At 52.7% G+C, this 23,024-nt stretch overlaps 8 protein-coding genes across 8 annotated transcripts; 2 read left to right on the plus strand and 6 right to left on the minus strand.

The window, feature by feature from the left end:
- Nucleotides 1-375: 375 nt before the first annotated feature.
- Nucleotides 376-1,461, plus strand: MRS44_014655 (uncharacterized protein; the record flags this gene model as incomplete). Its single annotated transcript, XM_046277203.2, has 3 exons — nucleotides 376-397; nucleotides 454-467; nucleotides 523-1,461. The coding sequence occupies 3 exons, from the start codon at nucleotides 376-378 to the stop codon at nucleotides 1,459-1,461; spliced, it is 975 nt and encodes a 324-aa protein (XP_046127745.2).
- A 474-nt stretch (nucleotides 1,462-1,935) lies between these two features.
- MRS44_014656 (uncharacterized protein) lies at nucleotides 1,936-4,181 on the minus strand (the record flags this gene model as incomplete). The annotated part of the gene is made up of 7 exons (XM_065618499.1): nucleotides 1,936-2,272; nucleotides 2,324-2,448; nucleotides 2,497-2,977; nucleotides 3,025-3,134; nucleotides 3,182-3,539; nucleotides 3,597-3,712; nucleotides 4,017-4,181. 7 exons carry the CDS (start codon nucleotides 4,179-4,181, stop codon nucleotides 1,936-1,938), a joined length of 1,692 nt encoding a protein of 563 aa, XP_065474571.1.
- Nucleotides 4,182-5,542: 1,361 nt separating this feature from the next.
- MRS44_014657 (uncharacterized protein) lies at nucleotides 5,543-7,330 on the plus strand (the record flags this gene model as incomplete). Its single annotated transcript, XM_065618500.1, has 3 exons — nucleotides 5,543-6,048; nucleotides 6,095-6,570; nucleotides 6,621-7,330. 3 exons carry the CDS (start codon nucleotides 5,543-5,545, stop codon nucleotides 7,328-7,330), a joined length of 1,692 nt encoding a protein of 563 aa, XP_065474572.1.
- A 508-nt stretch (nucleotides 7,331-7,838) lies between these two features.
- Nucleotides 7,839-10,711, minus strand: MRS44_014658 (uncharacterized protein; the record flags this gene model as incomplete). The annotated part of the gene is made up of 5 exons (XM_046284639.2): nucleotides 7,839-9,255; nucleotides 9,309-9,394; nucleotides 9,446-10,172; nucleotides 10,229-10,524; nucleotides 10,583-10,711. The coding sequence occupies 5 exons, from the start codon at nucleotides 10,709-10,711 to the stop codon at nucleotides 7,839-7,841; spliced, it is 2,655 nt and encodes an 884-aa protein (XP_046127748.2).
- Nucleotides 10,712-13,511: 2,800 nt separating this feature from the next.
- MRS44_014659 (uncharacterized protein) lies at nucleotides 13,512-14,967 on the minus strand (the record flags this gene model as incomplete). The annotated part of the gene is made up of 3 exons (XM_046284640.2): nucleotides 13,512-14,340; nucleotides 14,389-14,655; nucleotides 14,702-14,967. The coding sequence occupies 3 exons, from the start codon at nucleotides 14,965-14,967 to the stop codon at nucleotides 13,512-13,514; spliced, it is 1,362 nt and encodes a 453-aa protein (XP_046127749.1).
- Nucleotides 14,968-15,921: 954 nt separating this feature from the next.
- On the minus strand, nucleotides 15,922-16,290 carry MRS44_014660 (uncharacterized protein; the record flags this gene model as incomplete). Its single annotated transcript, XM_046274135.2, has 1 exon — nucleotides 15,922-16,290. One exon carries the CDS (start codon nucleotides 16,288-16,290, stop codon nucleotides 15,922-15,924), a length of 369 nt encoding a protein of 122 aa, XP_046127750.2.
- Nucleotides 16,291-20,002: 3,712 nt separating this feature from the next.
- Nucleotides 20,003-21,055, minus strand: MRS44_014661 (uncharacterized protein; the record flags this gene model as incomplete). The annotated part of the gene is made up of 4 exons (XM_065618501.1): nucleotides 20,003-20,379; nucleotides 20,431-20,496; nucleotides 20,546-20,887; nucleotides 20,941-21,055. The coding sequence occupies 4 exons, from the start codon at nucleotides 21,053-21,055 to the stop codon at nucleotides 20,003-20,005; spliced, it is 900 nt and encodes a 299-aa protein (XP_065474573.1).
- Nucleotides 21,056-21,655: 600 nt separating this feature from the next.
- On the minus strand, nucleotides 21,656-22,816 carry MRS44_014662 (uncharacterized protein; the record flags this gene model as incomplete). Its single annotated transcript, XM_065618502.1, has 4 exons — nucleotides 21,656-22,095; nucleotides 22,144-22,215; nucleotides 22,295-22,636; nucleotides 22,696-22,816. The coding sequence occupies 4 exons, from the start codon at nucleotides 22,814-22,816 to the stop codon at nucleotides 21,656-21,658; spliced, it is 975 nt and encodes a 324-aa protein (XP_065474574.1).
- Nucleotides 22,817-23,024: the final 208 nt, after the last annotated feature.

Raw genomic sequence — 23,024 nt, forward strand, 5'->3', positions numbered from 1 at the left:
GTTCAAGATCGAAGACATGGTATTTTAGCTTGCTTGTCATTGTCATTGTCATTGTCATGTCAACCCCTGTTCCTTGTTGAGAGCTGTCGTCGTCGTAGCTGTTGCTGCTGCCTCGAGGGGCGGCTTATCTTATCAGTAGACAAAGTGGCGGATGATATCAGAACGTGGCTGCGAGCTCCGTCTTTGCTCCGAGCTTCAACATTCGTCATTCACCTCGTCAACCTCTACTCAATTTGTCCCGCAACAGGCAAGTTGAGCGACTGAGCCTATACTATCCCTTTCTTTTCGGCATATAGTTCCCTATAAAGGAATTTCTCATCGGAATCTGCCAGCGCTGGCTTGGAATTACTGGTCACCACTAGGCCTGTCGCAATCATGAGTGGTGGATGGAACACCAGTCAGTACTTTCCTTGCCTTGTATGCTGAACCTTGCGCTAACCTGAACCTTTACAGTTGAGTCTGATGCGGTACGGCATAGATATATCTCCTAGACGTGTGCTAGAGCTGACTGCAAGCTTCTAGGGCGTCTTCACCTCGCTCATCGAAAATCTCGGCGTCAAAGACGTCCAGTTTGAAGAACTCCTAACACTCGACCCCTCCGAGCTCCTCACCCTCCAGCCCGTCTACGGCGTCATCTTCCTGTTCAAGTACCCGACCGACCAGCCCTATGCGACACCCGAGGGCCCTCGCGACGGCTCCTTTGACCACTCGGCCTCGGAGAACATCTTTTTCGCCGCCCAGACGATCCAGAATGCGTGCGCCACGCAAGCGCTGCTGAGTGTGCTGCTCAACAAGACGGATGATGTCGAGATTGGCGAGAAGCTGGGCGAGTTTAGAGAGTTTACTATGGTGCTGCCACCCGAGTTCCGTGGTGAGGCCCTCAGTAACTCGGACCTCATTCGCGAGGTGCACAACAGCTTCGCCCGTAGTAGTCCCTTTGCAGATGAGACGGACAAGACGGGCGCCGAGGCTGAGGATGCGTTCCACTTTATCGCCTATACGCCCATCAACGGCACACTGTACGAACTGGACGGTCTTCAACCGGCTCCCATCTCGCATGGTGCCTGTACGTCGGACAACTTTGCCAGCCGCGTGGTCGAAGTGCTACAGCGCCGTATTGCCCGTTACGACGCTACTGAGATCCGCTTCAACCTCCTCGCCATGTGTCGGGACCTGCGACAGCGCGCACGTGACTTTGGTGACGAGGAGCTGCTGGCACGAGAAGAGCGCAAGCGACGAGACTGGGCATTTGAGAATGCGCTGCGGAGGCACAACTTTGTGGGCTTTGCAGGCGAGGTTCTCAAAGGGGTTGTACGAAGCAAGATCGCCGAGGGGGGTGATGAGGCTTGTGAGAAGTGGGTGAAGGAGAGTCTGGAGAGAAGAAAAGCTGCTGAGCAAGCCTTGAGAGGCCGAGGAGGAGGAGGCGGTGATGGCGACGGCGATGTTGATATGGGAGTTTAAGTGATGGCAATGAGGATTAAGATACCATGTCTCGCGGCCGGTGAAGGGCAAGCTAGAGTTTTCTGATACCACTTGTCCATGATGGATGTTTTAACGGCTGACGCGGTGCCTTTTAGACGCGAAGAAACAGGGAGTTGTACGGATCATGACACTTGAGCAAAGCATTCAACAAGGCGTACATGATTTTGATTTCTCATTTCTAAACTAGTTACATTACTACACGGCATCTATCAAGCCCGCCAGTCATCTTATCTCATCTAGCTCTCTCTGCCTCTGTGGTATGCCGTCTGTCTCTCTATCTGAGTGGATTCTATTCCGTTGACATGACGACCCCTTCTTCTGAGCCGCTCAACAGCTTGTATATATCATCATTATGCAGAGTGAAATCTGCCTCTCACAAAGCCAAAATGAGATGTAGTCTCCCCTGAAACGACTGCTTACATAGGTAGATGCGAAGGACATTCAAGCATCGGGCTAGTTCACCCAGTGGCCAGGAGGAGAACCGGGACGTCCAGTCTTGGTGACGGCCTCTTCCTTGCCCGAGGAGACGGCGGTCTCGGAGCTGCTGTGACCAGGACGGTCGATGTAGTCCATGGCAATGTCAGATCGGCTCTGACGGTCGTCTTCGTCGTCGTCGCTGTCATCATCGCTGACACGGCGGCGGATGGCGCGGACGAACCAGGGGGCGCGGCCGGATCCCTTCCAGGTCCAGTACTCCTTGAGATCGTACTCGCGGGGCTCGAGCTGGCCGCGGGAGAGGAAGACGACGATGGCGATGAGTCCGTTGAGGACGGTGTAGACAAAGACGCCGCTGAGAATATTGTTAGCTGGGATCTGAGAGGGAGGATAGGGGGGAGCTTACGCGATGAGACCGTAGGCGACGCTGTAGCTGAAGGGGATAAAGGTCATGACGACAAACGAGGGGAGGACGTCGCCGATGTATCGCCAGTTGATCTGGGTGATTTGACGGATCATCATGCAGCCGACCTGGGAAGAGTTAGCTCTGGGCAGAAGCCCAAGACGAAGGGAACCTACCAAGATGAGGGTACAGCCAGTGGCCCATGGAGGAACAGATGCAAAGATGGGGGCCAGAAACACAGAGACGATGAAGCAAAGCCCGGTGACCATGGCAGTCAGTCCTGTTCTCCCGCCCTCTGCGATGCCGGCACCGCTCTCAATGAAGGCCGTGACAGGGGAACTCCCAAACAAGGCACTGATAGAGATAAAGGCAGCATCAGTGCAGTAGGCGATGGTGGAGCGAGGAAAGTCGCCGTCGCTGTCCCTCACGACGCCGCAGAAACGGACCATGGAGTAGAGAGTCGCAGTGGCATCGATGATGTCGACGTAGAGGAAGGTGAACAGAGCGAGTGCGAACTGCGAGGCCGGAGCTTCAAAGGCCCAGTCGAGCTTGTTGAGTGTCTTTTCCATGGGGTGGAATACGACGATTTGCTTGAAAAAGTCGAAGCGGGAGTCGCCTTCGGGGGAGTGAGGGAAGTAGGTGATGGGGGTGTTGCGGCTGATGAAGGTTAGGTTGGGAGGGAGAGAATAGGGGAGTGGACTTACGGCCAAGAGAGCATGGAGACGAGGGCGATGCCGATGATGAGGGCGTACTTGATGCGGAAGGCCATGAGGAACGCGGTAACGATACCACCACAGAAGACGGCGACCCAGAGCTACTATAGTCAGTATTGACACTGCTTGGATATGGGAAGCAACTCACCTTGGGGCTGGACATTTGACCTCCAGCACACATGCCCGTCACCTCATCAATCATCTCGATAGGACAACCACCCAGAGCCAACGGCGCAGCTGTCCAGCCACCAGTGATGGCGCCAATACCCGCAGAGTACGAGAGACCAATCTCCGTGAGGAAGAAGCCGATACCAACACCGGTGGCAGTCTTGATAGTGGCGGGTATAAGCTTGACGAGCCACTGTCGCATGCCCGTGAGAGCGAGGAAGACAAAGATGAGACCTTCGACAAAGACGGCGGTGAGGGCAAGACGGTAGGGGATGGGGCCGCTGGCGTTGTAGCCGACGACTTGGAAAGTGAAGTAGGCGTTGAGACCCATTCCAGGGCTGTAATGGGATTAGTATACACGATACTGAAGGAGATGATAAGAGGAGGTGACGTACGCGATGGCGACGGGGAGGTTTGTGAGGAGGCCAAACATGAAGCTTGCCATTCCAGCGACGGCGGCGGTAGCGGTGACAAGGTCTCGTCGAACATCTGATGCTTCGTCAGTTGTATTCTGCGAGACTCTACTATTGACTTGCCTTCCTTGCAGGCGACGTATTCGTCAATCTTGTCACAGGCCTGTCTATCAGCCAAGTCGCAGACACAAGTACCGCCAGTTTGAGAAAGAAGCGCAGCCTTTGAACATCAGCTTGAGTTAGAGACGCAGGAATTGAAGGCGACATACGTTGACGGCAATGATGTATGCCATGGTCGCAAAAGTAGTCAAACCAGCGCGAATCTCTCGAAAAAGGTTGACCCAGCAATCTCGTCAGGCTGAAGGGTTAGCTCAAGCCGAGAAAATGATTAGGATTTCTTACGTGACCGCTTCCAGGGAGACGGAAGAAGTAGCCCAGACGAGAGGAACTGATGTAGCCGTCGACCTTGTTGAGGAGGTCGCGGGCGCCGCAGAAGCGAGACGACGAGGGTGCGCCTTGATCACGGTTGGCGTCTATCATGCCGTGAGGGGGAGGAGAAGAGGCCATCGCGAGGTTTTTTGTCGCGGTGAATGGCCTGAAGGTGAAGAGGTTGAAGGATTCTTGATCGTGAAAAGAAAAAGAATTAGAGTTAAAGGGGAAAAGGAGGTAGAGAAGCTTGGCTGGTGACGCCAATAAACGCCGTGGAGAGGATGAGGGTGACACTGAACGAGTGTGACTCTAGGAAATGAAATGAAGAAGAAGAAGAGGAAGAAGCAGGTCAGGGAAGAGGGGGAGAGGGAAAAAGTGCAAGGTGATATGCACCTCGAGTGGCCGACACCTGGCAGCCAGCTGCGAAAACTGTCAATGACCTCAGACTAGGGGAAGCACAGTTACCGAACAAACGGTTCTTGTGTGCAAAAGAGACTCGAATGCTTTCTCGAGTCCAAGTTGCGAGGCACAGGCACGACGTGAAGTTTGCCCTCCAAAAGGGGGGGGGCATCTCGTGGGAAGAGGTCACGTCGTTTTCTGGGCCCTGGGAGGTTTCTTTGTTGGAGTTACAAAGGGGAGGGTGGTGTTTCTGCGGGCCGGCTGTGTATCACCATCGTGAAGAGGATAAAGCAGCTGGAGATTAATATGTATGTCTACGCTTGCTACTCGCTGAGGTTCATGCCAGGAGATGTCAAGGTTTATCAACATGTAGATGATATCGCAACATACATCCAACCCTTTGATTACTCGTCCCTTATCATCAATCTCCACCAACATACGAACCTATCCGTAGGAACTAGATAGTTGATGACCCTCAAGTAGCACGAATCTGTGACACGACCTGCACCTCCCCGGCCTTTATCAAGCGAGAAGGCGTCCAATGGCGCATCCGAATCTGCTGTACATATCCGAAGAGGGGTGAAGCCACTATTCTAGAAGAGGGTGAATTTTTACTATTGGGCCAGGTCGTGATGGTTATATATCTGTGTGACTACGCTTGACCTGATGAGACTATTCCTCCGTTCTTTATATCCCATCATGCCAACGCATTCTTAGCCTTCATCCTTAGCTCTTTGTATGGACTATGCTAGGGGAGACATGCCTCGGCCCATTGATCATCACTGACGTTGCACGTTGTGTGCGTATGTGCACTAGAAGGGTCTGCCAGTGCTGGCAGCTGGCAACGGCCGTCAACTAGACGAGCCGAACGGTGCTGAGAAATACTTTCTCTTGCGGTAGATGCCTGATGTGATCTCCACAGCTTCATCATTTGCAAAAACATCTCTTCTTTCTTCACCACTCCAAGCACCACCTGCGAGAATAGACACCTCAAGACTCTTCCACTCGTTCCATTTCATTTTGAAACCTGCTTCTAGATCACACGAGATTTCCACTCCTTAAATCTCTTCTGGCATCCTCGCGATAGCCTCATCGCAGCCATGTTCGACGTCATATGGACCGATCCCGACCGCGAGCTCGTCGGAGAACACCGGGCAAGAAAGGAAAAGAAGCGCGAACAAAAGCAAAAACAGAAAGAAAGAGAAAAGTCCATCGTCAGACGTTCTCAATCTGTTCACAGCGGTCGATCCTCATCTGACCATCCCTTTGGTTTCCTCCTGGGTCGGGGTTCAAAGAAGGACAAGAACAGCATTCGCTCCAAGGATTCAAACACTGCTAGCCATCGCAACTCAGGCTTGTCGAATGAGGTTTCTAATGTTGAGCTTCAGGCGACGAGGGCAAAGAGGTGTTCGGGCCCGGAAACTTCGAGGCCGGAGACTTCGAAGCTCGTTCAGCCTCTGGGACCGGCTTCGTACGTCACAAAGCAAACAGAAGTATCGTCTATCCCTCGAACCTCGGGATCTGACAATCATGACTTGTCTTCCGAGGTCTGTATCTCATCCGAGCCTGATACTGATCAGCCTGTGACGCCGCCCGAGGAAGATAGGTAAGATACCCAACCCTCCTAGAGAACTGCCACTGATAGGAAATAGAAACTTCCCAGCGCCGCTTCTTAGACCTGATTCTCCATCCAACGTTGTCCCCGGCGTTAGATTCGCTGCTCGAACAAAGGTACCCATGATGATCACGTTCAAGTCCAACGGCGCAGACAACTGGCGCCCCCCCGAAGAATGGGCTTGTCTCTCCGAAAAGGACCCCAGTGAAGATATGAAGACGCCAACACAGGCTCTGATAAAGACGAGTCATGATATTGGCACAGACTTGGAGACGCTGCACAGAGAGGTCAAGCGTATGGCAGCTGCAAACGCCTCCGTCGTCCTCTCGCGGATTAAAGAGGTTTGGAGCACCGTTGATGAGAGTCTCCATGGGGAGCTTGTCATGGAGAAGAAGCGATGGATGCTATCCACTCTACTTCACCTCGATCCCATTCCGCAGAGCCCTGTTCGCTCTCTGCCGCCTAGTCGTGATGCTGGAAGCGTCAAAATCCTAGCGCTCTACGAATCTCAAGGTAAAGAAAACACCATAAGAAGGAGCAAGGCCAGATGCTAACATGTATAGCGATGGCTTCATATCTCGCAGCGCTTTATCCAAGCAAGAAAATCTACCATCTCTCAGCAACACCGCTCTCAAACGCCAAATTCCCAAACGTCAACCCCGTGCTGGTTCCATCGGTATCTCCATCAGCTTTCCCCGTTGCGCCGAACCTCTTTGAAACCGTCTACTCACTCTCTCTTCCCGCTCTGTGCCCATCGTCAGACATACCCGCCGTGCTTAAGAACATCAGCAAGTGTCTACGCCAAGGAGGTTCTCTACACCTGACGCTCATCGATCCTCTCCCCTGCGCCAAGGTTCTCGGAAACCGCATGCGCACATGGCTAGAAGAGCATCTCCTCCTCAATCTTGAGCGCAACTTTCGATGCACGAACCCAAGCAAGCTATTCGGAGACTGGATGGGCGAAGCCTCCCTCCGAGGCTACGGCAGCACCATCACATCAACAAGATTCTACGCAGTGCTCGAGAGCGTCAAGAAGAGCCGATCATCCGAGGAGAGCAGCGACCCCTTTATCGACAGGGTGCGGGACGACAACGAGGTCAAGGCGGAGCTTAGGTGCCTCGTCGGGCGGATGCTTTGGATGGAGGTCTGGGGAGGTTATGTCACTGGCGACACGTGGTGGTGGGAGGAAGAAGACTGCGTCAAGGAGTGTCTTGAGCTGGGTACTTTTTGGGAGTACAAGATGATTGAGGGCTTTAAAGACAAAGACATCTAGAGAGAGAGATAGACCGTGGGAGATTTGGTCTCTTCTTTTCTCTTTAGACGCGGGAAGAATGGCTTCATACCCCTGAGAGAAGATAGGCGCTTGGCTTTCATGTACAGAGAGAGACTGGGCTGGAGAAGAATGCTTTGTTTCTGATGAATGGCCGTGGAAGAGTTGTTGTTTGGTTGAACTGTATGCCGAGATGCTGTCACGAGTTTCTGTTCTAAGGCTTTATATTAGCTGTTTATAGTATGAGATATCACTTGTAAAATTTAGAGCGTAGTAGAAATGCCGAGGATAATGGTAATAACCTGTTATAACAAGTATTTGCAGCTATATAGTCGCTATTATATTGCAGCTAGTTGACCGTATTATCGAATCAATATCCAAACGCCTCCCGTGAAAGCCCTCGTGTGCGCTAAACTAGATAATCCAAGTGTAGTCTGGATATGAATAATCCTGTACTTTTCATGACTCGCCTTGAAGCGACAGTTTCCTTGTATCATGTCTGCTTGAAGAGTTACCGCACCGAAATAGATATTCCATCCATCAGCCTTGGAATCTCCTCAACGTCGGACTCTGCATCAGAAGCTTGCTTCTCATCGGTAGTTGACTTCTCATCATCTGAGTCGTCGACTTCCACCGCCTCATCCTTCTCCTCGTCTTCCTCTTCCTCTTCCTCGCTCGACACTACCTCATCGTCATACAGATAACCGTACTTTGACGGTGTCTCCCACACAGGGGTGGCCAACTCTTCCCTCAGATCCTTGAGATAATCCTCAACATCATCCATAGCGAGCTGCCACTCCTCATGCTGTATCCTCTTATCAACAGCCTTAGCCCAAGCAACATAGTTCTCGCGCTCCCACTCCTCTTCCTTCTTGATCAGGGGCACCAGGCGCACACGTGCCATGGGGCCGTCTCGTGCCTTGAGAAAGCCCAGCACTTTCTCAAGAGTCTCAATGTCATCACGTAGGTTTCGATCTCGAATACCGCCATAGAGTCTCATGAATGAGCTCTGCTCCTCATAACTCGGGAGACGCTTTGACCCAATGTCTAGCCAATACGGGGCATGGCTGATCCAGACGAAGCAGTCCCAAGGAGTGTAGCCACCCTCGTTGCCGCGGTAGGGGTTTAGGTTTGGGAGGTCCAGCTCGTTGAGCAGTTCCAAAGCCGGCAGGGAGGAGAATTCTGCAGCGAAGTGTAGGATATTTCGTGAATCGTAGTCAATGACGGACAGGGAAGCACCCGCATTAATCAGACACCTCAGACCTGACACTTGATCATACATGAGGGCATCGAGCAGCGGAGTAAAGCCCAGGTCATCAGGGAACTCGAGGTCAGCCTTGGCCAAAAGAAGTATATCAATGACCTTTGCGAGATCGTCAAAAGTGCAAGCTGACCCCTGAGCCAGGTGGTGAAGCGGAGTGCTGTTCCGCTCATCACATCCCATGGCATCGGCGCCAGCAGCCAGTAGCTGTGCCACCATCTCGGGATAGTGGCGGCGTACAGCAAAGTGGAGGGCTGCAGCGCCGTCGTTTTCAGTTATGTTCGGGTTGCAGCCGGCTTTGAGGATGACTTTGACTGTGTCAACATCACCACAGTTGGCAGCAAACATGAGGGCCGTCCGGCCGTGGTAAGCCTTGATGTCGACGTCGGCGCCCGCGTTGACAAGCATCTCAGCGTCCCTAGTGCGGTTCATCCGAGCTGCTAGGTGAAGGGGCGTGGAGCCGGTGCTGTCAAAGGTGTCGATGGCCCAAGGTTCTTCCTCGAGGGCATGTTTCAGGCCCCATCCCTGGCGGACGGCAGTATGAACCTGGGTGGTTGTCGTCTCGGGCTGATCTTTGACGAAAGACTTGACCTTGTTGAGGATGTAAATCTCGTGGTCAGTGAGGAACTGATGCTGAAGAGCGGCATTTGCCTCGTATAAAACATTCCTGGGCGAGGTTAGAGCTGTCTCTCTGACGAGGAGAGCATAATAAACACCTACCTGGGGAGTCCGGATTCTGGCAAGACACTTGCCCATTGACAAAGGAGAGCCTCAACCCCATTGTAAAGTCGACGACGGATTGCATACTGCGAGAGGATGAGCACAACGGTTCACACAGCTTGAGGCTCATCACTAACCTCCATGAGCCCTTCACCAGAAACATCATGGTCATTCGGGTAAAAAGGCGCCTTGGTCAAAGTCTTTTGGGTAATATGAATACCAGCCCTAAGATCGCCCCAAATATCATGAGTAAACTCGATCAAGGTTAGCGGCCGTAAGGACCAGTTGAGCCCTGAGAACTGGCTATAAGCTGCCTGAAAGCTAAGAGCCCCGGAAAAGAACCATGTGGGAACCTGGTATTGGAACTGGAGGCGCGGCGAGCGTTTCTGTCTGCAGCAGTTCGGGTTCGTGCACTGCTTCGAGTCGTTGCTACGGAGAAGCCACGAGCCTACCAAGGACCGCGTCCAAGGTGCACTCTGGTAGCTGCTCTCCTTAAAGTGACATCGACATTGGCATGTGTGTGTATAGGTCATTCGTCGGGCTGGCATGGCGGATCTTAGCTGTACTGAGTTGTTGTATGTCCATTGTGTTGAATATTCGTCTTCTTTGGATCCTGGAGGGTGTACAATTCCTCGGGCATGAGTGGGCACTAGACCGATGGACTTTTCTCCGAGATAGTCTGAATCACTGTCGAGGTCCTCCACACGATCATCGTCGAGTTCCTCTGGCTCTGATGTTAGGACATAAGATGGCGGCAGCTCCTCAGCTGGTTGAGGCCCTGGCAGCTCAGCCTGAATCCCCAATGCTTTAGTTCTCGACTCTAGCATGAAAAGGTCCATAAACATCTGGAACCGAGCTCGGAATCTGCTTTCAGCATCAGCGAGGGGTGGTCTTGGCGAAACTCGTGGGTAGCGGCTGACTCTGCCTCGCTGGATATCCCATGCGACGTCATGGCAAGATGCAGAGTGCCCTTTGCGTTCTGCAGCTTGCGTTCGAGCTTGAGAATCCTCTGCTCCTCTAGAAGCCACTTTCTCTTCTTCGTCTTCCACAGCTTCTTATCGGCCTCGTCGGTCCCGCGCGCGCAGCTCTCAAGGACCTTGTTCAGCTCAGTCGTCACCTCGTTGACCTGCTCGGTTGCCTTGGCTAAAAAGTCCTGCTCTGGCGAGTTGGACGGGATCCGCTGAGCAGCCTTGGCCATGGCCTCGGTCAAGTCCAACTAGAGCAATTGAGTCAGACGCTAGTCGTCACCGCCAAGCAAAGGAATAAGAATATACCTCTTTTATAAGGCCATCGAAATCGCCTTGTATCTCAGGAATCTCGCGTATCAGGCCGACTGTCTTACGGACGGCTTCCAGAGCCTGCACGACGGCGATGCCACTGGCGACCGCGCCGAGTACCTCCATTTTCGGACATGCAGTGGCTGCAAAGGTTGTATTACGCGAGGAGAATGGGGAGATTGAGAGAACCAACGGGTCCGTCAGCTCACGCAGGCAACGAAGCCATAGAAGGGGCTCTTGGTGAGGGCTGAGAGGCCAATCAGATGGCGAGGAGACACAGCCTCAGCGCGTAGAGCGCAGTGAGAGGCGGTGCAGGGAGAATCTGCCATGACGGAATTCTGCCTCGCTGATGATGTAGGCTGAGTTTGGATGCCTCTGCTATTATTATTGCGGCTGAAGCTGTTTCAGGGAGAAGATCTGTATGTGCTTTTTTGTTGTTGAGACTGAGAAGTGAATGCTCTTGATCAATTGACGATGTTTAAGCCACTGACAAGCCACAGCCCACTTGCCGCCCTCTCCACCTCCACTATTCTCGGTGGGGACGGGAACTTGAGCAGGAAATAACTCACTGGGCCTCCAGCACCAGCCGACTCACGTGAGCTCAAGCTTCTCCATACCTAGGATCTTAGCGAGAGCAACCACTTGGACTTGCTTCTTGGCTACCGTGACCGTCTTGGTTAGAGTGTTTGACTTGTGGGATAACCTTATCCTTGTTTCCTCTATCTCGCTGGGTTCATGAGTCGGCTGCCTCCTGCTCACACAAGGGCCTGCCTGCTCTCTTGCTGAGCACCGTGCGTGCTTCAACACCATGGAACGCGTCCGTGAGTGAACAAGGCTTTGAGGCAGCCATTCCCTCTTGAAGTTGGAAATAGTCTTGGCGATGGCATAAATTGTCCATCTGCACAAGTTACTCACCGTGAACTATGTATTATTTTGGACAGATCTGGCGTACTCACTCAATGCTAGAACTCGATGAAGCCATCAAGACACGACGCTCCAGATGACATCTCTGTGAGATCGATATCACCATGAACTGCCTCTCATTATGACAATAATATCACAGTGATAAATAAAGTATTCATAAATAAAAGACCTCAGCTCACTCACCAGCCTGTACCAGTCCTGCACACTCGGACCAAGACAATCATTACCAGTTCATCCCAAGTTTACCGAACAAACCGCCTGTCACATAGCCGTGAACCGAGGTCCCAAGCGATCGGATGGACGGGAGAACGATGGCCTCTTCCCGCAGATGGCTTGCTTGTTAGTGAGGAGAAAAAAATGGATGATCTTTTTAGAAGATGGCTTCAAAGGCCAAGCTCTCCTCCCCCGCAAAACAGAGCTCTAGCCAGCCAGCCATCTCGCTTCTCTTCTTTTCCCCCGCATTTTGGACTTTGTCTTGGCAGAGAGCCGGATCCCCTGACCCTGCCCTTGGTCACGCTCTTTATCTGACCATGTCCGTTCGGCGGCAGCTAAAGCGGAATAAAGAGAGTCGGAGGTGATAAGAACGCCACTTGAACTGCCAACGGAAAAGGGCATCGCAGGTTTGTGCTGTGCCCCCCTCACGACCTGCATCTCTCAAGGTCTAGAAGCTCTCGCTCTCGTTTCAAAAGACCAAAAAGCCTATTCTATTAAAACCTCGTACACATGATCCCCATGTAATGAATATCCCCGGGCATGCTGTCCAAAAGAGGAAGCTCAAGACCGTGGTCCAACTCCACTTTGAGAGAGACCATTTGAATTGCCGCTTCGTCAATCTTCTTCCCCAGGATCTGATCTGCCTGTACATCTCTTGACGAGAAAAAAAGGGGTCGGTTGAAAAAAAAAAAGGAAAGAAGAATGAAAGAGAAAAAACGGCCCACTGATATGCCCATCCCCAGATTTTCCCCAGATTTGCTCATGTGCTCTTTTTTTTTTTTTTTGCTGTTCACGACCACCTCATTTTTCTCATCATCCACATCCCCCTCTTCTCCGCCCTTTTTGCACAAATATCCCCTCTCTCTCTTCTCCAACAAACATATCAGAAATACCCAATTTCTCCAAAATCCTTCCATTCTATCATCACTCCCTCCGGACAAGCGGCTACACGCCCCCTTTATGTGACAGAACGCGCATGCTCCCATCCTATCCCCTGCCTACCGCGTGGTTTACAGAACACCACGTTTTCCCCTCGTGTACCGGATAAAAGCCCTCAGCGTGAAGGAGGTCCAAGCGTAAATTGTATGCAATCCACGAGGAAAAGTTCTGTGCATCCTTCCTTGTGCATCTAGACCCTTTCAAAAACTCTGCAGACCTCTTTGCTTCTCTCCAACCACCGCATGTGGCGGTCAAGGATTCTCGGTTCCTTCGCTTCGTTAATCGCTCGCATGAATTTGACAGGAAAAGTAAAAAGGAGAGGCGGGTTGCATGTTTCATAGAAAAAGCAAGACGAAAGAAAAAACAACCAAAATGTGACGCATCGATGCGACAAGGGGACTTGAGCAAAAGCAATGCTCAACCGATAAGCTTAGATGGACTTGACGACGTTCGAGTCTCGGTTGCAAAGCCTGACAAAATCTTCACATCGAGTAGATGTTTTCGGATGAATGCCAAAATATACACTCAGAATCTATTCAGACGCTTGTGCAAGTAAATGTATGTACCGTCAACTCCCTGATCTCCTATGTACTAGCCCACCTTCACCTTCAACTAGCATCCGACCCATCAGATGCGCAACCCAAGCCCCTAGGCTTTTCCGTAAACATATAATCAGTCGCGACACGAAACTGGGGTATCCGTCATATCCGTCCGGCCAATCCTCCAATGCCGTCCTTTAATGTGTCGCTATCCAAGACGCAGTCCATCCATGGAAGCCGTGTCTTCATTATACAAGGTGATACAAAAGAAAAGTATGTAAAATCCACTCCTCCAATCATACACGGTGGCCTCATACGTGTATGTTATCTCGCCGTCCGTCGTCCGAGTTTGGCCTGCTCTCGTTGGCCAGCTCCGTCATACTTTCCGTCTCGTACTTATTTGAGCGTGTGTTGGCCCGGAACTGGCTAAGATTATGTCGGTGGTGGTGATGATGGTGCACACCGATCTCAGGTGCCATGCCACCCACCAACTCGGTCACGTCTGGTCGTCGACCCATGCGTAGGTCGCTCAGCAGGCTCTTGCATGCACCCCACGATGTGACCATGTAGATGAGCGCGTTCCAAAAGCCCTGTAGTGGAAGCACAAAAGCGCTCATGAACTCGAGCGGCACTGACGAGTGCTTGGTGTGGAACACAGCATACACACGGTTGGCGCTCGACGGGATCCAGGTGATGAGGATGGCTGTGAAGAAGAGGAGGGCACACTTGGTGTATTGCCATGCTGCGTTGTTGAGCTCGCGATTTCGTCGTCGAGCTGGGTTGCGCTGAACGGGGGGCACCTGCATGCTGGTCCGCGTCTGCTGCTGCTGGATCGGGAGTACTACATCGGCAATATCCCCAGAGCTAGTATCTGCCGAGATAGTGACCGAGTAGGCTCCGTTTGTGTCCTGCGGGCTGTTGACGTCCGGGGCTCGGCGGCCCATGGGCTGAAGGTGGATTGCATTTGGGGCCATCACCTCGGTTGTCACCGAAACCTCAGTAGTCTTAATAGTAGCGAGGGCATCTCCAACGGAGGTGAGGTCCTGATCAGTCGAGCTGAAGTTGTCGAGGTCCCTTCGCTTGCGATAGATGGTGTGACCAGCGCGGATATAGATGAAGAAAGTAATGGCAATGACGACCCTGTGAATGTCAGCATTGGCTTTTGGTTCCGGCTTGAGTGCTGCTTACCAGATAGGACCGTAGAAGGTAATGATGCGCCAGATATCCCACTCAGGACTCACCCAGCACCACAGGGTTGCATCACCGTACATTCGCTCGCCCTCCCGGTTCTTGATGAAGATGTAAACAAAGGCAGGAATGAACGGGATTCCATAGCAGCCGACGAGGTAGGGGATTTCCATCTTGCGTAGTCTTCGAGCGTCAAACTTGAAGTAAAACGTCAGGTACACATTGATAGCCATGGAAAGAGTCCAGAATGCGTCTGCGGGCATGAACCTGCACATGTTAGTGTCTGTCGAGGAGTATTCCGAAAGGCACATACATCTGGATCAAGAAGGCTTGGAACTGGCAGCCCACGGAGTGAGGGGAACCCAGGTATTGCCTCGACATTAATGTTCCAACATTGGTCATCATGTTTCCAAACGAGGCGTAAAAGACGAGACGGTTGATGGGTTTATGAAACGCCTTGGATGACACAAACGTGCCAATGACGAAGAGGGAGCCCAGCAGCGAAAACACCGAGCATACTCGTTCGATGATGCTTATCGAATTGAGCTGCGACGGCGTGAGGATCTCTGACGACGACATGGCGACGGAGTTGAAGCACGAGGCCTAGGGTGATGATTGTTGTAGTAATAGTATCGTGGGCGTCGTGTAATTGGGCCGTTAAGTCGGGGTGAGAGCAGGCGATGTCTTCTCACCGATAAAGTATCATTCTCGTAAACACAATTCGATCCTTTGAAGAGTTGGAATAGCTGCTCAAGACGTGGCCGGCTTGTGGCAAGTCTCGTGAGGTTGCTTTTAGAGACGAAGGCAGGTCCAACCCGGTCTTAAAGTATAAAACCAGGAACAAAAGGCAAGCAAGTCAAAACAGGCCAGGGTGATTATGATGTACTCTAGCGTGATGACGGACAGGCGAGAGTGAATGAGGGGAGGACGCAGATCATCATGGCAGGATGGCAAAGAAGGAATATGGAGGGGACGATGATGGTGGGTGTGGTGGGAAAGACAAGATACAAGTAGTCTTGCCCAGAAGCAGCCAAGAACCCGGCACAAAGGAAGACAAGAGGTGTGTGTAGATGGGTGTTGCAGGGAGGGGCAGGAACAGGATTCGGATGGTTCGAGGGACGATCCTAAAGAGGAAGATGAGGCTGCTGCTGCTGCAACAGAGGAGGGGGAACTAGATGAGCTAGAACAGAGACTACGACAGAGAGGGGGATAAGAGGACAGGTGAGAAAAGGAAGGGTCTAGGTCACGGAAACCGTTGACGAGGGTGCCCCTGCGAGCATGGACGGCTAGCTTGATGCGCTGGAGATGCGAGTGGGCTTCCTGTCGGACGCATCATTAATGGGGCCCCGGGGAACAGGGCAGGGAGACTCCAAGGTGTCCACAGGCACAGGGAGAGCCGAGAGACTCGAGATGGAGCTCCACAGGGTTGGTTGGCTTTGACGTAACAGAGATCGAGGGCAGCTGTGTCGACGGGTGTCGACGGATACCTCGGTGGTCGAAGCAGCGGAGTGGCGTAATTTGGTATGACAAGAGTCAGGAAAACGAAGAAACGGCCTTGAACACGACAGCGGGAGGACGATTAAGCCTCAAAGTCAAACCGGATGGCAGATAGCACGGGGAACAATGGGTGATGGCAGGCAGAGGCATGGCCATCCATCTCGCATTAGGGCTGTACCGTAGTATCTGCTCTACCATAGACAGGCAGCGTCCGCCAGACGAGACCTGTTGTGGCCTAGACAGCTCGGCCAAGCTCTCTAGGGCCTTGTCGTCGAGGTAGGAACGCGGATGGAGAATGGCACGGAGAGCAGAAGGTGGCGACGAATCAATGGCGTTGGAGAAGGGAGCAGCTGGGCAGTTGGACGCGGCGACGGGCCAGCGGGCCTGTTGTGCTGTGCTGTGCATTTCCAATGAGTGGTCGACAATGGGTGTCGATGGTGTGTGTCTGTCTGATGGAGGTGTGAAGGCAGAGATGATGTGTGTGGAGTTTGTGGAGAAACCTGGTGAGCAAAGCCCACGGTGCCCACCGCATGCCTGAGGATCTTGGGGTTGGTCAGCCCGCGCCTTCCCCCGTCTGTAAGCCGTTGATGCAGAAAGTGCAGTGGAGACCTTGCTGAAGGAGTGGGCAGGTGGCGCAGGCCCACTGGAATGGCCCTGGAATGGCCTCCTCTGAGCAACCAGCGGCACGTAAAACAGATCCCCTGGTGAGCACTGACTCTGTTGAAGAAGCACTGACTCTTCACTGCTGACATTGAGTGGTCCCTGGCTTCATCTCATTACTCAAAGATCCTGATCCGCCTTCTCTTTGCCGTCATAGTGTCAGGAACGGCGCCCTCCTTACGGCGCTATTATTACGTTGCAATGGATGTCGTCGTCGGCCCCTGAGCGGCCAGCCAGGAGCTTCATCTCCTACCAAGCTTTTCCTTCAACTGTCAGACTCGGCACTAGATGCCGTCGATTCAATTACAAATGGCCCGAGAAACTCGGCCGCGAGACAGTTGACAGCAATGATCTTCGCCCTCCCGAGACAGAGCTATCGAATTTAATTAAAATTCGTCTTGTCTAGGCCTCGGTATAAGTCGCAACTTCGGAATCGGCATCCCTAGAGTTTTGCTCTTCATCTTCACGTGGGTGCCTGTTGCTCGCCTCCCTCCCTTTTCCCAATTTCCCCAGAGCCAAGCCCATCGTGATCCTCCCCCAGCTTTTTTCCCTCTCAGCTCGACAGCGCCCGCTGGAGAAAAGGAGCATCCAATTGACCGCGTTGTCTTGGTCTTTCCCATGTCTTTGCTTGGCGCGGGGTTTTTCTTCGCCACGACAGCTCTTGGCCAGCCACGCCCAGCCCATGGGACCCTTGCTGTATGACGGGGCTTGGCATCTGGGGAAAAGGAAAAAGAGCGAGAGGAAAGGTCACGGGTAGAGAGGGGCGATGGGGACGGCAGATGGAGAGGATCCGGGGAATATTCAGCAAAGGTCAGCAGTTGACGGAGGCGTCTTGCCTTGTCCTGTTCAACACCATCTCTCTCGTATCCAGACGATATGCTTTTCTCACCGCTTCCTGATAAGCTTCACTGACCTCACAGGCCGTACACAGCATCTCCTTTTCATCATCCAGAAGCACGCGGACCCATGATCCGTCAGCGCTCACAAGGCCCAAGTGGAACCTTTCTTCAGCGTCTTGTCCCCTCCGCCAAGCAGTTCCACGACTCAACTTGCCGCCTTGTTCCCTCTTAAACCCGTGTCGAAGTCAAAGCGCTCAAGCCGTGGCTGTCCAACCCCAGACGCCAACTGCGCTGCTGTCGTTAGGGCTTGCGTCGTCTTCTTCACCGGAGCTTGTGGTAGCAACCGCCGGCGCGCCTCATCACACGCCGTCTCTCGTCCTGGCGCGATGGAACATGTGGTAGAAGAAGCGGCTCCGGTGATATATCCCGATTGCCTCTTAGAACGTGGCCCCTTTCTCTGTGCGGGCGGCTTTGCTTACGGGATCGACTGCCGCCTCTTCCGTAACTCGAGTCCTCGTTTGGCGCCGTCACTGAAACCCTGCTACTTGATCGATACTGCGACAAATGAAGCGTCCATCGAGGTTTCAGTCCATCTTTATCAACCATGTTCGCGCCGTCGTCTTGGCCACGTGTGTTGACCGCAAATCATTTCCCACGAGGGCTACTTTGCTCTGGATGCCACGCGGGAGACCAGGCTCACGATGCCACCAGTATCGTGTCACATCTCTTGGGGCGGTCTACTCCTCTGCTTTGCACCAATGGACGCCACATACGCAGCGGAAACGACCTGAGACCGTCACTCTCTTGAGCGGTGTTATATGCCACGTTTGTTGGATGTAGGATGCAACGGTCTGGGCTTGGTCGACGGCCCTGGAAGGTTTTTGGCTTATGCATATCTGGTATATGCATCCATTACAGATGCTGCTGAGCACCAAAAGCCATGGTGGTGCCATGTCGACGCACACTGACGGCACAGTCACCCAATCTTGGGCCTCGCTTCTGCAACACCAAGCCCATGGGAAGCGTCATGATGCCAGCTTCCCCAGCTTCTCGTGATGCCACTCGTTCGACTATCTCGACGCCGAGTGATCAGATCCCATTGTGAACCCAGAAAATCTCGCAAACCCCAGATTTCCCCCGGGGCTGGGCGATTCTGGGGTAAAGACGGAGAGATCTGGGGTATTCTTGGTCTGCTGAGTAGGTGCTCACCACCCGTCTCTGCTCACGATGGTCAAGCTGCGACTCGATGGAACAAGAACCGCGGCTCTTGGCAGATGGAATGATTGCGAATTCTCGTCCCAGCGAATCCTCATCGTCGGGCCACACCAGCCAGTTTAGTACCCGGCCCCGCGGACTTCCATCACCACCACCAAGGCATCGCCAATGGCGTTGTCACTTGGCGCATCCTTCAGCACCTGGAAATGGAGGGTAGCCCGAGTGGTCGGGTTTCTGTTAGCCCGCGCCCAGACTTTGAAGCTACTGTGAATCTTGATTATTGACCCAACATCATCTGAGACAAGAGAACAAAGGAGGACTGGCTGGTCAAGAGCCATCGGTCACTTTTCTAAGCCCGGGTCCGACGCCATTTGCTGTCCCGGACTCATTATTGCCACAGCTAATTCCCGCCGCCAACGAAGCCATCACCAACCCCGCGCCAGTCCTTTACTCTTGGCAATGGCACCATGGCTTTAACAGAGTCATCGCCGCCGCACGTGCCATTGTCTAGATCCTGATAGTTATCCATCCCATGTCCTGTCCCCTTTCCCCTGGTCCTTGCAGGGCAGGGGAAACCACGCCCGAGTTGTCTGAACGAGAGCTCGGTCCTCCAAGCATAAACCGCCTGTCTGGGATCAAGGTCCCCTGACACCTTGGCGAACCTAGATTGTCGAAAACCACGGCTGCATCGACAATCTTGGTCCCTGTATCGTTAATATTTGTCAGATCCCGACGGCGTATCCGAGCGGCGTATTGTCTCTTGTCGCGTGATCCTTTGAGATGCTTGTTGTGTTGTATTACAGAATACGAGCTACGCTCATGCTCAGATGGGCCAGTCATTGACTGAGAGTTCAGAGTATCATTCCAATGCCCCTCTTCCAGGCTGTCAACGTCGGACTGTCAAACAACCAAGATAGAGCCAGCCACACTAAAACCATAGCAAGACTGGCTCCAGACCCCTTGCTGTGCCTTGTCGAGCCGTTTCGTACGCTAACCTGGTAGCCCCTGAATAGCTTCAGATTGAGCGCAAAGTCCGGCGCTCCGCCCCCAAGGTCTCACCGGCTTAGCCTCGACTGGGAGGCGTTTTCCGGAGCTATTCCCGGGAATTGATAGACTGAACATGATGGTCTGGTTCTAGAACGAGCTTGGGGGATGGGGGTCGTTGATGCTATTTGTTGGAGATAGGCCAAGACGGATTCCTCATGCTGGACACGAGTCAATGTCGAGTCGAGCTGTCACTTCTCGTAACAGCCAGCTGACCTATGGAAGAGTCTTCTCCCCTAGCTCGGTGCTGGGCTTGGGCTTGTCAACGGCATTTCGCGGCCGGGCATATGGCTGGCGTCTTACCTCGACCGTACCTTGCAGACGCATCTCAAGTTTGACTCGAGAGATAGCCCCCAACCCTATCTACCCGAGCTTTCATTCCCCGGCTGGCGTCTTGTGTTGTTCACCTCGGTCAGCATCTCCTGAGCAGGCACTTCATTCGCCGGCATCTCAGCCTCAACAGCCGTGTCGGATGAAGAGGAGCCTGGAGCTATTGGCGCTGACCCTTCTAGCTCATACGTGGGACGAGGAACGCAGTCTGAGGGTAGCTGTGCCTTGTACTCGACTTCTGGCTTTTCTGAGCTGCCACCCTCGACGTGGGCGAGTTTCGACTCCTTGGGCTGCTTCTGTCGTCGTTTCCACCACCAGACGCCGAAGAAGGCAGCGCATGCGAGGAAGACAAAGGATGGGATCACTGATCCGACGATGATGGGTATGTTGGCATTTGAAGAGTCGTCTGGTTCTCAGTCAGTTCGCCATTATTCATTGGAAGATGTATTCGACATACCATTTGAGTCAGAACCCGGGTCTGCTGTCTGAGTGACCTTGAGGGTGCGTGTCACCGTGAAAAAGTCTTGTTCATGATTAGCTCTCATCCCAGAGACCTTTCCCTCTCAACATACTGCTTAAAGAAGCCGTGGCCGCTCCTGTCTTGGTACCCAAGACGACCGTGATAACCCCTCCCGTGTAATCAGTCAAGACCGTGGTCGCACACCCGGCGCACGAGGTTGCCTGTATGACGTTCTTGTCGGGTGCTATGGTGGATGCGCTCTCAGCGTCTTTGCACTTGTCGAGGAACTGCTTAAACTCGTTTTGGATGTCGGCGTTTACAGTGTCTTTGGTTGAATCGCTGTTTTCTTTTACACAGTCTATGCAGATGTTGTAGACCTGTATGAAAGAGCCGTTCTCGGCGCATAGTCTTTCGGCCTTGTCTCCATCCGAGAGACCAATCTTGTATGCGCTGTCTAGATTCATAGATCAGCTGCCGGGTAGTCATAACCAGAGAGAGGTGTCGTACTGCAGTCATCGTAGCATACTGCAGGAGTTGTCACGTCGAAGATGAAGATGTCCTGTAGGGCTACTCTGCACAGGCACTTGAGGATGGAACATGTACTTCCATGTCTGTCCGGCATATTGGAGTAGTAAATCCATCTTCAATCGTGTAAGTGATATTTGGACATGCCAAGCAACCAAGGTAAGGATATAAGAGGGAATGCAGAGGCAAAAGATGACTATTTTTCGGGTCGTCAGTAATCCCCTCCCTTTTACTTATTTTAAGAATCCTCTTCAATCTTGTCGATTGCCAAGGCCAAGTGTTCCAACAAAAACACCGCCTTGATCATCTCCAACCAGCAACACAGCCTGTGCGATTTAATCAGTGGCGTCGACGATCTCGTTCAGTACCGCCACCGAAAGGAGAGTCCAAACATCCAGCCCCAGCAAAATACGTCTCTTTTGAAGGGATTCGCCCGAGTTCCTAGCGCTGATGTCGATCAACCCTATGCTCACGCTTGACGTTATGGTTGTCGATCATCGAGGCTTGAATGTGACCCTTTTTTTGGCAACGTTGTGAAATGGGAGAATGCAATGTGAGAAACCTTGGGCTTGGCGAATTATGTGTTGCAAATGACATTTCTGGGGTATCAAGGCTGATGTGCTTAGGTTTCAGACTTTAAGAGCACGTGTAAAAGAATAACAAGCATCGCCAGCCCGTCGCTCTCTCAATCTCAACTTCACTTGGAACGGCCTGCTGCGTTGTTGTCCCCATTCCCTGCACTTCTTTCGTTCAGCTTGCTCTCCTCGCCCTTGCTTTCTTTCGTCTTAACCTGCCCCTCCTCAACTCTTCTCTCTCCCAGCTTCTTGTCTGTCGGCATCTCGTGAGCAACAACCTCATTTGCAGCCATCTCAGCCCCATCCGGAGAAATCGGATCTGGAATGAAGGGTGTTGAGCCCTCTAACTCGTACGTGGGTCGAGATATACAATTTGAGTGTAGCTGGGCCTTTTCCACCTTGGGTTCTTCGTCTGGTTGAATCTGGGCCTCTTGATCATTTATCCTTTCTCTCTTCTTGTACCACCGAAAGCCGAGGAATGTGAGGACGATGAGGAGTACGACCGAGGGGACGACGGGGCCGACGATGGTGGCAAGGTCAGGACCGGGCGGACTGTCTGGCTCTGGAAGCAGGTTAGTACATGCTGAGAAGGGATAACGTGTAGACATACCGTTGTGATCTGTCTCTGAAGTGGCAGTCGACGATGCTTGTCCAGTTTCGTGATACGTAACCGTCTGCTTGACTGTTACATACCTGAAGACCGACTCTTATCCCACTATTAGTACTGGCCCACGCAACACAAAGAAGTCCGTGTGGCTTACTATCAAGAAGAGACGACGTCGGCACCGTCTTCGTACCCAAAACGATCATGATGGTAGAGCCTCTGTAATCCTCCATAGCCGTCGTGATGCATCCATCACAGTCTGTAGTAGCACTCGACTGAGGGTCCTCTTCCTGAGCGCTCTTTGAACCCTCCCCTTCACAATAGTTGATGAATTGGCCGAACTTGGGTTCGACATAACTCTGAATCCCGCCGTCTCCGCCGTCTCCGCTATTTTCTTCTATGCATTTCGTGCAGCTGCTGTATGCGCGCATAAAGGTGCTATCCTTGGCACATAGTTGATCGCTTTTCCCGAACGACAAGGCGATCTTGTAAGCGCCATCTACACAGACATGGCCGTCAATCATGTTCGTACGCCGACCAGAAGGCTTTTAGACTCACCACAGTCATCGTAACAAATCGCCGGCGTGGTGTCTCGGCGAAAGAGGCCCGAAGGAGTGTTCTTCCAAACAGGTGAAATCCCCTGAAGTGCTCGTCGGAGAGGCCATAGTCGAGACTCCATGTTCAAGTCAATATCGAAACACGCGCTTAAGAAGGACGTCTCTCCTGTCGGATGTGGCAGATGAGGGGAAACGACGGAGAAAGGGAGGCCGCAGTCTACTTATCTTCTCTTTTAAACAATTGAGCAGCCAACAGGCGATTGCAGACAGACCCTGGCACTCGCATCCTACAAGTCGCTCCCTTCCGGTGTTGTACAGCCCAATTGCTTT

This window comes from Fusarium solani (genome assembly GCF_023522795.1).
Source record: "Fusarium solani strain SB1 chromosome Unknown bctg00000010, whole genome shotgun sequence".
Taxonomy (NCBI): domain Eukaryota; kingdom Fungi; phylum Ascomycota; class Sordariomycetes; order Hypocreales; family Nectriaceae; genus Fusarium; species Fusarium solani.